The sequence below is a fragment of the Liolophura sinensis genome, chromosome 11, assembly GCF_032854445.1.
Source record: "Liolophura sinensis isolate JHLJ2023 chromosome 11, CUHK_Ljap_v2, whole genome shotgun sequence".
Classification (NCBI taxonomy): domain Eukaryota; kingdom Metazoa; phylum Mollusca; class Polyplacophora; order Chitonida; family Chitonidae; genus Liolophura; species Liolophura sinensis.
The window spans coordinates 7272000-7283034 of record NC_088305.1 but is presented as its reverse complement, the minus strand read 5'-3'; the positions used below and the strand labels follow the sequence as shown (position 1 = coordinate 7283034).

At 41.2% G+C, this 11035-nt stretch overlaps 1 protein-coding gene across 1 annotated transcript in view; it reads right to left on the bottom strand.

Moving 5' to 3' along the window:
* Positions 1-7915: 7915 nt before the first annotated feature.
* LOC135477677 (general transcription factor 3C polypeptide 4-like) overlaps positions 7916-11035 on the bottom strand; it is a 32969-nt gene continuing 29849 nt past the window's right edge. Inside the window, exons 19-20 of the mRNA XM_064757863.1 lie at positions 10516-10611; positions 7916-9950 (exon numbers count right to left, since the gene is read on the bottom strand). Coding sequence (XP_064613933.1) covers positions 9883-9950; positions 10516-10611 — 164 coding nt within the window. The 3' untranslated portion in view covers positions 7916-9882. The remainder of the gene's footprint in view (positions 9951-10515; positions 10612-11035) is intronic.

The following is an 11035-nucleotide window of genomic DNA, read 5'->3' as shown; positions in this document are numbered from 1 at the left end:
CGTGTAGGTAAATAAAAGCAGTGATGTTAATTGCAATTTATTAGATGTCATTGGTCTAGAATTACTCAAAAAAGCTGTGTTGTCATCACAATTAACACAAAACCACATTAAAACAGTGCTAACTCACTGTATAAATCACACAACAGACAGTCTTATAACGATCAATACGTCTTCTCATTCAGACTGACACCTGGCTATCAGTCACAATAAACACTTCGACGTTGGAAACGCTGGTTCTGTTACATCGTTCTGTGCACAAAACAGATTCGTCCATTTTAAACTGAGTTTTCTCTGATGCAGATGGTACATGGCCATACTTACTCCATCAGTTTGTTATTATCCGGCCCTTAATTTTGATAGATCTATGCATGTGTTGTTTTTGGGCCGGATTACTTTTTCGTAACGACACACGATATTCGAGTGTACATAAAGTAAAATGCATGTGACCGCATCAGGCTTCCATACGTCAACACAAAACTCGTGATTGTGTTTAACGGCTATATCTGTTACGAAAAGAAATACGTTTTCACCTGTTTTCCTAAAAGCTTCACTCCTGTATGTTACCTGTCACATTTGATTGTAAACTTGGTTGATTTGTAAATTCACATTGACTGATTTTATGGAACGGCCGATTTCAGTTATGAGAAGAATTTCTGTGATTGATCGCATCGTTACCTATATGACCAGAATACCTCAAATCATAATATAGCTTATTGAGTATATACTGCAATAATGTCACTTTCAACAAATACAAACTAGCTTTTGATATGATCGGGTTCATCATACAGGTGTTCGACTGATGAACATGTATGTGCGAAATAAACACGATAACGTTTGAGTCGGATCATGCGATATACCAAGATTTATTTATTTATTTATTTGATTGGTGTTTTACGACGTACTCAAGAATATTTCACTTATACGACGGCGGCCAGCATTATGGTGGGTGGAAACCGGGGGAAACCCTCGACCATCCGCAGGTTGCTAGAGGACCTTCCCACTTACGGCCAGAGAGGAAGCCAGCATGAGCTGGACTTGAACTCACAGCGAACGCATTGGTGAGAGACTCCTGGGTCATTGCGCTGCGCTAGCGCGCTTACCAACTGAGCCACGGAGGCTTTTTTTCCCCGATTTATAAAAATATGATTGCGTGAACCAACACGATACTTCGTTACAGCTTACTACTCCCTAACTAGACACCAAATACATGGAAATGATTTTGGTTCACGTAATCATATTTTAGTATGAAGGGAATTTCAGCAGGAAAACACCTTAAAATAGCAAAATCTGCTTTTGTTTTGATAAAGCAAAAAGTCTAAATTGCACATGTTCTTCAGTAATTGTGCTTCATATTCAAGTCAATTTTACCTGTTTTTCTACATGAAAATATTATACCTCACTGCTGACATCCTGTCTAGTTGTAAAGCGTCCTTTGAGGATTTTCTGTGAAAATCGTAAAACTAGTGGCAATGGTGATAAATGTGTTACTTGGCCCTGTGCAACAGTCAAATAGATAAAAAGTTCGATTACACAGTGATTATACCGTGTATTTCACTCCTCTTGGCTGGCACAAGCTGTAACTTTTGTAGTCAGCTTAGCAACAGCCAACAGTGTAATACAAGTCACAATATATAATAAATCTTTCCTTCCAAATACACATCAAATACTATCATACATCCGTATGATAAGTCAAGCTTTTTTTCTGTATTTGTCTCCATTTACAAGTTTATTACACTATTACAAGTTTATTAAACTATTACAAGTTTATTACAAACTTCAAAGCTCTGGTCCCCAATGTTAAACCACAGGTACTCACCTCTCGAAGATATCATCGGCGACAATCTCCATGGCAGTGTTCATACTGCGGACAACGTGCGGGACTGGGTCATTGTTGAGGAGTCGTGGCCCTGGGTAAATCGCAAAACTGCCCTTGGACATCAAAAACGTACCTTCCTACACGATGAAGAGTATTTAATGATTAAAGGCGGCCTGAAATAAACAGCATCTGGGGATTCCTGTCTAGCCTTCCATATTTGAATTTCAAAAGTGCGAGAGAGACCAAGAAATGTATCCAAGCAGACTTAGATTAGACTGACAATTACGACCTTGTACTTACAGCCACCAGACACCTGAGGACGGCCAGTCACGCCAATGCCAGTCACAAACTGGACGAAGACACCAGATGGCAATCACAGCCACCAAACAGCAGAAGGCGGCCAGTCATGCCAATGCCAGTCACAAACTGGACGAAGACCCTAGATAGTAATCACAGCTACCAAACAGCAGAGGACGGCCAGTCACGCCAATGCCAGTCACAAACTGCACGGAGACACTAGATGGCAATTACAGCCACCAAACAGCAGAGGGCGGCCAGTCACGCCAATGCCAGTCACAAAATGCACGAAGACCCTAGATAGTAATCACAGCCACCAAACAGCAGAGGACGGCCAGTCACGCCAATGCCAGTCACAAACTAGACGAAGACACCAGATGGCAATCACAGCCACCAAACAGCAGAGGAAGGCCAGTCACGCCAATGCCAGTCACAAACTGGACGAAGACGCTAGATAGTAATCACAGCCACCAAACAGCAGAGGACGGCCAGGAACACCATTGGCTGAGATTGAGGTACTAACTGGTGCTCACAGTCACCAGACACCAGCGGACGGCCTGTCAAACCAATGGCCGAAGGTTGAGGTACTCAACAGATGATATTCGCGGTCATCAGACACCAAACGATGGCCTGTCACACCAATGGCCGAAGACTGAGATACTCACCAGCTGGTATACACATTCACCAGACACCAGAGGTTGGCCTGTCACACCTATGACCGATGCCTGAGGTAGTCACCAGCTGGTACTCACATTCACCAGACACCAAACGATGGCCTGTCACACCAATGACCGAAGTCTGAGATACTCACCAGCTGGTATACACATTCAAAATACACCAGAGGTTGGCCTGTCACACCTATGACCTATGCCTGAGGTGCTCACCAGCTGGTACTCACAACCATCAGACACAAGAGAACGGCCAGTCCCATCAACAGCCGAAGGCTGAGGTACTCATCAGATGATATTCGCGGTCACCAGACACCAAACTATAGCCTGTCACACCTATGACCGAAGAGTTGGGTACTCTAAAATGAATATTGTTTATTACATTTATTAGTGTCCAGTTTTAGCTACTGATCATAATTCTAAAGATTATAACCTGTTTAAACTGCGTTTTACCACGATGGCTTCTGAGAAACGTAATAATGATTTTAAATCCACCAAAAGCAACAGATTTACTGCCTTAGCCAATCACAAGCCGGCGAGAGAAAATACAGCTGTTTGTTAGTGGGTACAGAATTCATCCTGAGGGTCACATCGTTTGGAAACTTGCAAAAAACTAACACCAGGATCTTTCGACACCCTGTTCTTACAATCGTATGCAGAACAGAAAACCATTTCCTGGAGAAATTCGATATGCTGTCACTCTTGTAGCTATTTTAACACTATACTAAATGGAAAAGCTCTGCAGCTCGTAAAAGTTGTATTTGAACGACGTTTTTAGGTGATGACAACCGACTGTAGGCGGAAAAAGCAGAAAACAAACCTTATCTAATGATTTCAAGTGCCACATTACTCAGATTAATGTGCCCCTTTTCATATTTTTTTTATATTTTTTTAAAAACTTAATTAAGCAGTATATACCAGCGTAATTCGTCCTTTTTATCAGTTGTATGTCATACAGAGCTATTACCAGCTATTGTTATCGGACTTTTAACCTTGTCTCCTGCATTGCTGTAAGGAAGGTAATTCTTCGCAGGTTGCTGTTAGACCTTCCCACGTACGGCTGGCGAGGCACAATGCGGTCACTGTAAGTTCAAGTCCAGCTCATGCTGGCTTCCTCTCCGGCCGTAAGTGGGAAGGTCTGGCAGCAACCTGCGGATGGTCGTGGGTTTCCGCCGTCGTATAAGTGAAATATTCTTGAGTACGGCGTAAAACACCGATCAAAAAAAAAAATCAAAAAAAAAAAAAAAATAAATTGACGGTGACCGCATTAGTGAGAGGCTCCTGGGTTATTGTGCCGCGTTGGCGTGCTCACCCCTCGGCCACGGAAGCCACCTGGGAAGTATTACGGTAGAACAGAAATAATTTAGTTTTCTCTGTTGCTGCTTAATGTTCATTTACTATGGCAAACTCTAAGGTTGTATTGGCTAGAGTGATGTTCTTGTGACCCTTGTTATGTAATAGTGATTGATTTATTTATTTATTTGATTGGTGTTTTACGCCGTTCTCAAGAATATTTCACTTATACCACGGCTGCCAGCATTATGGTGGGTGGAAACCGGGCAGAGCTCGGGGGAAACCCATGACCATCCGCAGGTTGCTGGCAGACCTTCCCACTTACGACCGGAGAGGAAGCCAGCATGAGCTGGACTTGAACTCACCGCGACCGTAATAGTGATTGAAAGTATACTCTAAAGAAACCAAATGTTATTAAGTATGCAGCAGTTGGGTGGTTGCGTTAACATACCAACAAAATATTCTTGCGCACGGCGTAAAACATAAATCAAATAAATAAATAACACACCAACAACGCTTTGCATTGTCATGTTCTGAAACAGACGCTATAAACGTGTGTACAGACTGCTTGAGAGGCGTAAAACTGCATGCATATTTTTTTCCTTTTGAAGAGTGTTGAATTGTGGGACGATGACCGAAAACGATTGGACGATGACACGAAGCGATGGGACGATGGCTGGAAGCGATATGACGATGATAAAAAGCGATGAGACGACGGTACGAAGTGATGGGGCGATTATAGGAAGCGATGGGACGATGGTTGGGAGCGATGTGATGATAGCAGGAAGTGATATGTGACAATGGCAGGAAGCGATGGAACGATATTGCCAAGTGATAAGACGACGGTAAAAAGCCATGGGAGGATGGTACGATGCGATGGGACGATAGCAGGAAGCAACATCGTTGGCATTCCATAATTAGGCCTGCTTGCCAAAATGCAGTGGTTTTTACCCTGCTTCACCAATAAACCTGATCACCCAAGTATCTGTGAAAAACTCTAAATTATAATCCAAGTGAAAAATAAATGAATAAATAGGCCTACATAAATAAGATAAATACGGTAATCTAGGCCAAGTACAACAAAACCCTACTGTTTATAAGATCGATATTTGGCCTAGAATAAATCACAGCGCAAAATAAATCCATCCCAGAACTACCGATTACGGGTGTATCACAGAAGGTATGGATAACATACACGTATCCTGGTTCCAGGGCCTTGGCGAGGAAAGCAGACTAGAGAACACCTGACTATAGTGGGTGGAGGTATTTACCCGAAAAGAATCGATGTGCCTATAAATGGAAGCCGAGAGATGGCAACCAGAGTCTACAGTTAAATATAGAACATAGCCACCTAAAGGGGGTTTCCAGATGTGTCCAACGGCAACTGGGTCAGAGGTAGCAGAAAATTTAAACTGTGTACTTTCCATGCTTACATTTTGTGATGTCATAACTATTTTGTTTTTAGTCATGATTCCAATCTAACGGTGAAGGAAGGAATATTTTCTTTTCCTTCCATTTTCTCCACAACCAGAAAACCATTCATTCGAGCGATTTCACGAACAAAATTTTGACAAACATAAGGTCAGACCAATCTCCGACTGTAGGCTATATGGGAACACACTTAAGAATATTATGTAGTATAATTAAAGACCTACAGCATAGAGAAAAAGACCGGAGCGGCGATGACAGTGTGATAGCTGGAAACCGGTGAGACACGGTCTCTTGTCAGTATACCTCAGTCAGGGTTTTGTTTTAACTGTTAATGTAAATACACACATAGCAATCTACGCGCCCCCTAGCACCTTGGGTTAATCCGAATTAAGTAAAAAAAAATACAGTGATGTTAATTGCGAGTTATTAGACGTCACTTGTCCAGAATTACTCCAAATGCTATGTTTTCGCGACATTTAACATACAATCACAATAAAATAATGCAAAGGGAACTAATAGCAGACTTTATCCTGTCAAGAGACTGAGCAGTCAACTAATTTATTTCTGTTCATAGCGTTTCCACAATCTAGCAACTCAATAATCAGCAACTTATTTTCCAAATATCATAAAGTTGGAAAAGCAAGTTGATCGACAACATGTGGAATTATGTGTAAAATACCTGAATTTAATCCGTGCTTTTATTTAATTATTGAAGTTTTATGTGTACTGAATGCGAAAAAACATACTTTTTACCATTGAAGCGTTTGCAGTGTATGTATTGGGTTCATATTGGATACAAGAGAATTGTTTGAATTTAGCGCAGCAATGTTTTGGCTTGCCATACTCGGCTAGGATTAGGTTAATATTGAAACCATGTATATTGCTCATTGACAGTTCTTTCCAGACTTTCATATCCTCTCATTTTCTCTCATGTCTATTTTGTATCATCTCTTTGTATAGTGGAGCACAGTCAGTGGAATAGCTTGTATAGGCAAATCATATCTTCCGGAAAATCGGATTGGTCAAGTTGTCGAGCGTATGAAAGCTCTGATGGAGCATTCCTAAGCCTTATCTAAAGAAACTGTCGATAACGGTGATCAAGACAGGAATACCGGGCTCGTTTATGGGTATCAGCTTTAACAGGAATGTTGACTGCATAAACTCTCAATCAATCGAACGGTTTAAGGACAATTCCGCCACAAAAGCGCAGTAAATCCGCGAGGCAGTCGGATCTTTCCCGCAAGTTGAGTCACCGCGAAAAAGATTCGCGCGCGCTAACCGGAGCGTCACGACTCCAAAAGCGTGCCTGATTAACACCCCCCTTTGATGTCAGTCAGCGCCAATCAAACATTAAAGGCGGTCGGCTTCAAAGAAAATGTGATCGGAAGCTTGGTCCACCACACGGGTCGGTTTAGTCACGTCCTTGGATGGACGAGCAGATAGAAATTCCATGGAAACCCGATCATGGATGGTTCAGACACGGACGGTACAGACAAACTGTCGCCTGTATCCGTATGGTCAGAGAAATCGGCTCCACACTATGTGTGGCATACCTTTCCAACTAGCGCTTTCCTAGCAGAACCATTGCGATGGACACCCATCAAATACCAAAAATGGCGGAAATACTCGAACTAGTTCCGGTTTCATAACTCTGGAGTCGGTTTCACTGGAGTGATGTCGGCCTTTACTTTAAAATAATAATTCAAATTGAAGTCTTAAGAATATGTCCATCAAATCGATAAAATTTTGACCGTTGACTCTATGCCATATTCTATTCTATGCGAATTCTATGCGGTAGACTGTCAGGCAAGTTTTAGTATCCAGCTTAAAATATTTTCTTTTGTATTGAAGAATAATGTTTTGGACTTTAGAACGTTAGACCAAAACCTCTTTGTAAAACAGGCTGCAGATGATGTCACGTATCTGTTTGATTGGTACTGTGCGCCGTACTCAAAAATGTTTCACTTACACGGCGGCGGCCAAATTATGGCGGGAGTTAAGAAAAAAATAAGAGGAGTAACACACGACCTTCCGCTGATTGCTGGTAGACTTTGCCGGGGAGGGGAGGCTGGGAAGGAAGCTAGCATGAGCTGGACTTAACTCATTGCGAACGCATAGGTAAGAAGCTCCTGTGTTATTGTGCTGCGCTAGCACGCTAATCACCCCGCCAGGAGTCTCCCTAATCCGCTCCACAAGATCATTATTTATATCAACGGAACAGTATTTAATCTGGAGGATTTCCCATTCGAACATTGCTCAATCTGTGAAGTCGTTAACATTTTGTGTTATATTCCGTTTTATGTAACCTCATTTCTCCACCTTTTCGCTAATGAAAGAGCATCTTTCAGTGCAATTTATTCATTTTTTTAATTTGATTTTTGAGACAAAACTACATTGGTTAGATTGGCCATTTTCAGGGTTTCACGAAAAATATAATTTTATCGGTCAAAACAGAATAATTCCTTTAAGATATGCTTGAATAAACACCTAACAAACATGCGGAAAGGTTGCAGAATTACAGTATTAAAGTCCGCTGGTGTCTCGGCTGGTCAGAGTTTTCATATTCTGTCTTTTAACATGGAAGATGAACTTAAAAATAAAGAAAACTCTAGCATGAAATTTAACACAAATTTGCACGAGGTTTTACATCCCAAAATAGTTTGGCGTTTTTGCACTCGTTTATAGGCAAAGAAAACACTAACATGGCTAAAATGCTGATAAATCAGATTTATTTATTTCATTATTTCTTTGACTGGTGTTTTAGGCCATACTTCAGGCCATTTCATTTACACCATGGCAGCCAGCATTATGGTGGGAGGAAACTAGGCAGAGCCTAAAGGAAACCGACGACCATCCGCAGGTGGTTGCGAGACCTTCCCAAGTATGCCTTGAATGGAATCCAGTATAAGCTGGACTTATAAACAACTATACCATGAAGGCCCCACGTGTACCTGAAATTCTATCGAATATGGTACCGACCTCAGGTGTTCACTCGCCAAAATGTGGCGGAAATACTGCCGATCTGGTGTCACTTAAAGCCATAATCATTCATTCATGCACGTATTCACCACTGACCTAACAGGTATACTCAAACTGATGGGGGACGGACCAAATGAAAAGCAAATACCACGAACTTGTTATTATGTAATATTGAAATAATATACATGTACCTACACATCCTGGAGACACAGGATTGGTACTACTACAACTAGCATTGACATTAAAATCATCACTGACACTACAACCAACAATGGCGCTGCCAACAGCATTGACTCTCCAACCAGCACTGATACTACAACCAGCACTGGCACTCCAACCAGCTGATGCACCAACCAGCACTGATAACACAACCAGCAACCAGTAAATGTTACCAAAGATGACAAGTACAGGTATAGTTCAACTTATTTACATGTCCAACAGCATAGTTCCACAGCATTACACATTTGGTTCGTTTATTTAAACACAGAGACCTCAATGGTGGGAGGCTCCCGAGTCATTACGTCGTGCTGGCGTGCTATTAAACCACCTCAGTCACGGAGAAGCCCCCAGCATTACATATCTTTGGCATATAAAAATTTCTGAGGCAAAGAAAAGTTCTGACTGAATAATGTACATTTAAAATGTATGTATATGCACTTTCACTAATGGTAGGCAAATGAAATGGCATGAAAATGGCACAAAAACTTATGCAATTGTGTATCTCATAAAGGGGGTTGGGGGTTGGGGGGAGGGGAGATGTTGGTGTCATTGATTCAGCCTTACGTATTTAGAACAGGGTCATACTTGCTAATGAATATTCATCAGTATATTATATAAATGTTAATGTATATAAACATATACATCTGGCAGAATGTCAGCTTTTTGTCATATTCATGTAAACCGTACAGGCAGTTTTTTTTCTGCTGTCCTTGTGATTCAAAACGAGGCCTGCTGTATTGGCTTGAGTCTCCATCATTCCATTTTGTGTCTTTGGATGCTCAGAAATGATCACACATATCATCTGGATATTTTGAGCTTGTCAAAAGGCAGCATTTTTTCAAGCACCACTGGTCAGTTCATTAACAAATATCCAATTTTTATTTACCTTCAACTTGATCATATTCAGCCTTCATACAAACCACAGGCAGAGAAAACCAAAATACATCACTAACCATAAAGCTCTCTCATGTTCATTTGAAAATTAGGTTTTACAACTGTGTTTAGAAACCTGTAAAATATTGTGTGCCCGCTGATTTCAGATAGGCAAACTTGGGAAATACTTACAAAACTGAAAATAAAGAAAAACAAAAAAAAACAAAAAACGAAATGACATTGACAAGGTTTGATCTCATGATAACTGGAGTGCTACATGCTGACAAACGTCATGATGATCCAATGCTACAACTTTAATCTTCCTTCACATAAAGTACATGAGTGCAGACTTGAGTTACTGATCCAGGGAAAGTCTGAAATCAAAGCAGAAAAAACAGCATTAATAGTTGCTTTACATGTATTTCCATTTCCACCAAAAGCCAGTGCAGCTTCAATCACTGACACACCATGTGTGGGTTCAAATCCAGCTTTGAACTACAAATTTTCAGATTTTCCGGTTGACACAGTTATCAAGCCTACCTTTTGATAATTACTCCTAGAGCAAGTGTAATTCATCAGAAATCACTTTTCACCAAAATAAGTTCAATCCGCACGTTAAAAAACTGTGCCTCAGTAGTCGGATAGTTCATCAGTTAGCTGCCAAAGGCCTATGGTTTTTTCTGTGTGCTCAAGTTTCCTCCATCTATGGAGCTGGCCGCTTTCTTACGTGCAAAGTTATCTTCAGAATGGCATCAATAATAAGCAATCAAACCACATTAAACCAATTCCTCACCCACAGTTTTCAACATCAACATCACAGATGTTACTTTTAAACACCTTTCAGCACCCCAAGAGTACCTGATTCAGTTAACCACAAGATTAACAAAATGAGGTAATGATTTACAAATGTGTCATCTTGAAACTATGTAAGAGTCATACCTTCTAAGCGTTGCCTTGGTAATGACAGAGCGTCACAAACTTGGCACTTCCTATACGGGACATTTTGACATGCAATCAAGGTGACACAACAGCGACCTGCGACACAAACCGAAACAATTGTTAATTTGACTGAGGATTTGGCAATCATTATGGTGGGAGGAAACCAGGCAGAACCTGGGGAAACCCATGGCCATCTGCACGTTGCTGGCAGACCTTCTAACACACATGTACCACCTGAGAAGATGTCTGCATGAACCCACAGCATTCACACTGGTTAGAGGCTCATGGGTCTTTGTGCTAGTACAGCAACCACAAGGCCACAGAGGCCCCCCATGGCAGGTTTTTGAAAACTGCATATCAGAGTAGATTTAAATTCTACCTTATACCAACAACCAGTAAACCTGGGTAAATGTCCTAAAATTTCACCAATAACTACATTTGACCTGAATTTGGGAATTCCACTGAACTTGGAAAAGTATTTTGAGGCTTGCTTGAAATGTAGGACCATATCTACTGAAAA